This window comes from Camelus dromedarius, chromosome 12, assembly GCF_036321535.1.
Source record: "Camelus dromedarius isolate mCamDro1 chromosome 12, mCamDro1.pat, whole genome shotgun sequence".
NCBI classification, from domain to species: domain Eukaryota; kingdom Metazoa; phylum Chordata; class Mammalia; order Artiodactyla; family Camelidae; genus Camelus; species Camelus dromedarius.
Genome location: NC_087447.1, coordinates 11,516,833 through 11,518,917, shown reverse-complemented (window position 1 = coordinate 11,518,917; position 2,085 = coordinate 11,516,833). Strand labels below are relative to the sequence as shown.

Here is a 2,085-nt window from a genome sequence, read left to right as displayed (position 1 = left end):
GCCTGCAGAATCCCAGTCCAGTTTTTCAGAGTTTTACAGTTTTGGAAAACTTTTAAAAAATGGGAGTGAATTGTAGCAACTAAGTGTATTAAGAACAGAGAATTAATGAGGATCCAAATTTTAGAGATATGAATTCAAAGCTGGCATTTGTATGTAAGAGTTTCAATGTTGTCACTTGCTCGGGTACCCCCTTCACGTCCCCCTAAACCCTCAGAGAGCTTCAGCTGTTCCTTTGCTACTGATGGCCTTTCTTAGGGCACCTTTGACATCCTTGTTCCGCAGAGTGTAGATCAAAGGATTGAGTAATGGGGTGATAAAAGTATAAACTAGGGCAAATTGACGGTCCTCATCCACGGAGGAGCTGGACTGGGGACGCAGGCAGACCAAGGCACAGAAGCCGTACTGCAGCAGGACCACGGCGAGGTGCGAGGAGCAGGTGGAGAAGGCCCGGCGGCGGCCCTCTGCAGAGCGGATGCGCAGGATGGCGGAGACACAGATAAGCAGGAAGGGGACGGTCAGCACGAGGATGCCCACCACGTAGAGGACGGCCTGGTGCACGCGGGTGTCAGCACAGGCCAGCCTCAGGCCCGGAGGCACGTCGCTGAGGAAGTGGTTGATTTCCCGGCGGTGCCCGCAGAAGGGCAGGGTGAAGATTAAGGATGTGAGCTGCAGGCTCAGGAAGAGGGCGAGGCCCAGGGCGCAGACCACCATCTGGACGCACAGCTTCTGGGTCATGATGAGAGCGTAGTGCAGAGGGTGGCGGATGGCCACGTAGCGGTCGTACGCCATGACTGCCAGGAGGAAGCAGTCAGTGCTGCCAAGGGTGACGAAAAAGAACATTTGGGCCCCACAGCCAGCCAGGGGTATGGGCTTCTGGGCCCCCAAAATGTTGGACAGCATCAAAGGCACCACCACAGAGGTGTAGCAGATTTCCAGGAAGGACAGATTGGACAGGAAGAAGTACATCGGGGTGCGGAGGGAGCTGTGTGCGCGCACCGCCCAGATGATGGCGGTGTTGCCGCAAAGGATCATGAGGTAGAGGAGGAGGAAGAGGAGGAACAGGAGGGCCTGGAGTTCAGGGACAGTGGTGAAGACTCGGAACACAAACTCGGTGGGGCCGGACTGGTTGAGGTCAGGGCTCCAAGCAAACATACCTCCTGCAGAAGAAGAGCAGAAAGGGCTGAGACTTCTTTTGCTGAGTTGCTTTATTGCCTGAGTGAAAAAAAAAAAAATAAAGACTTATGAATCTTCTTTCTGATATGGGAATTACCTGTCAGAGATTCTAACTGTATTAAAAGATAGGAAATGCTATTTAGAATTCTTCGTATGTATGTTCCTGAAGGCAAAGAGACAGACTTCAAACATCTCTTTAAACATCATCTTTTAAATATAAATTCATGTGTTAGTTCTTCACTTCTCTAAAGAATTCATAGTTATATGATTATAGACATTTATTTCACACATGAAACTTTGAATGCTAGAATTCATGTTAATCTGGATGTTTTGGTCTCATAGAGGACTGGGAACGCACTTTTATTCCAATCATATCTTGGCATAGCCTACTTATTTATTTTCCCTTATGAGGTATTTTATGCAAGACTTCAACTGTCAACCAAAAATTCAGAGCTCAAGTGTACTGACAGGTAAGAGCATTAAGCTCATGGTGGGCAGAAACAGAGTGGAGCTAGCTGAGATGAGGAAAGATGACAAGGAAACTAGAAATTCCATAAAAGGGGTAAAAAAGAAAAAGTAACCACTTTCTACAAAGTCACTACTTTCAGGCAGATTTGTATCTAAAATATACTTTTTTTATGACACAAAACTTGAGGAGATGATGAACTACTATCTGAAATATTTCAAGGAAAACGAATTCTGATTAAGACATCTATGCTCAATCAAGTCATTACACACATATGCAACATCAAAAAGAGGTTTTCAGTTTTGCAGAGGCTCTGGAATTATATCATCTACGTCCATGCTGAAAACAGTAACTCAGTGACTCCAGTAGTCCACTTTGATAAAAAGATGAGTAAAATGAAAAATTAAATGTAGAGAATTTTGTGACATAAAAGTTATGAGAATTGA

The 2,085-nt window shown here is 45.7% G+C and overlaps 1 protein-coding gene across 1 annotated transcript; it reads right to left on the bottom strand.

The window, feature by feature from the left end:
- Nucleotides 1–210: 210 nt before the first annotated feature.
- On the bottom strand, nt 211–1,152 carry LOC105094980 (olfactory receptor 10Q1). Its single transcript, XM_010987089.3, has one exon. The coding sequence runs from the start codon at nt 1,150–1,152 to the stop codon at nt 211–213; it is 942 nt and encodes a 313-aa protein (XP_010985391.2).
- Between the last annotated feature and the right edge of the window lie 933 nt (nt 1,153–2,085).

Coding starts and splice junctions, on each gene's coding strand:
- LOC105094980 (XM_010987089.3), bottom strand. CDS start 1,152: ATGTTTGCTTGGAGCCCTGACCTCAACCAGTCCGGCCCCACCGAGTTT.